Here is a 208-nt window from a genome sequence, read left to right on the forward strand (position 1 = left end):
CCTCCAGAGGGGGGGAGCACGGGGCACCCCAGTCCCTTCCCGGCCTGCCGGGTACTGCCGTCATTTGCGGCTGCCAAAGATCGACTTCTTGCTGGGGTTCTTCTCGCCCACGCTCAGCCCGATGAGCAGACGTGCCTTCTCATCCTCCTCCTGCTGCTGGATGGTCCCATCCAATTTGTTCTCCAGCTTCCCCCGTGCCTCCGCGCCC

At 64.9% G+C, this 208-nt stretch overlaps 1 protein-coding gene across 1 annotated transcript in view; it reads right to left on the reverse strand.

The window, feature by feature from the left end:
* Positions 1-60: 60 nt before the first annotated feature.
* Positions 61-208, reverse strand: part of KIAA0100 (KIAA0100 ortholog) — a gene marked incomplete at its 5' end in the record, with an annotated part of 12,495 nt that continues 12,347 nt past the window's right edge. Inside the window, 1 exon segment of the mRNA XM_009710218.1 lies at positions 61-198. Coding sequence (XP_009708520.1) covers positions 61-198 — 138 coding nt within the window.

Source organism: Cariama cristata, unplaced genomic scaffold (genome assembly GCF_000690535.1).
Source record: "Cariama cristata isolate BGI_N322 unplaced genomic scaffold, ASM69053v1 scaffold26730, whole genome shotgun sequence".
Classification (NCBI taxonomy): domain Eukaryota; kingdom Metazoa; phylum Chordata; class Aves; order Cariamiformes; family Cariamidae; genus Cariama; species Cariama cristata.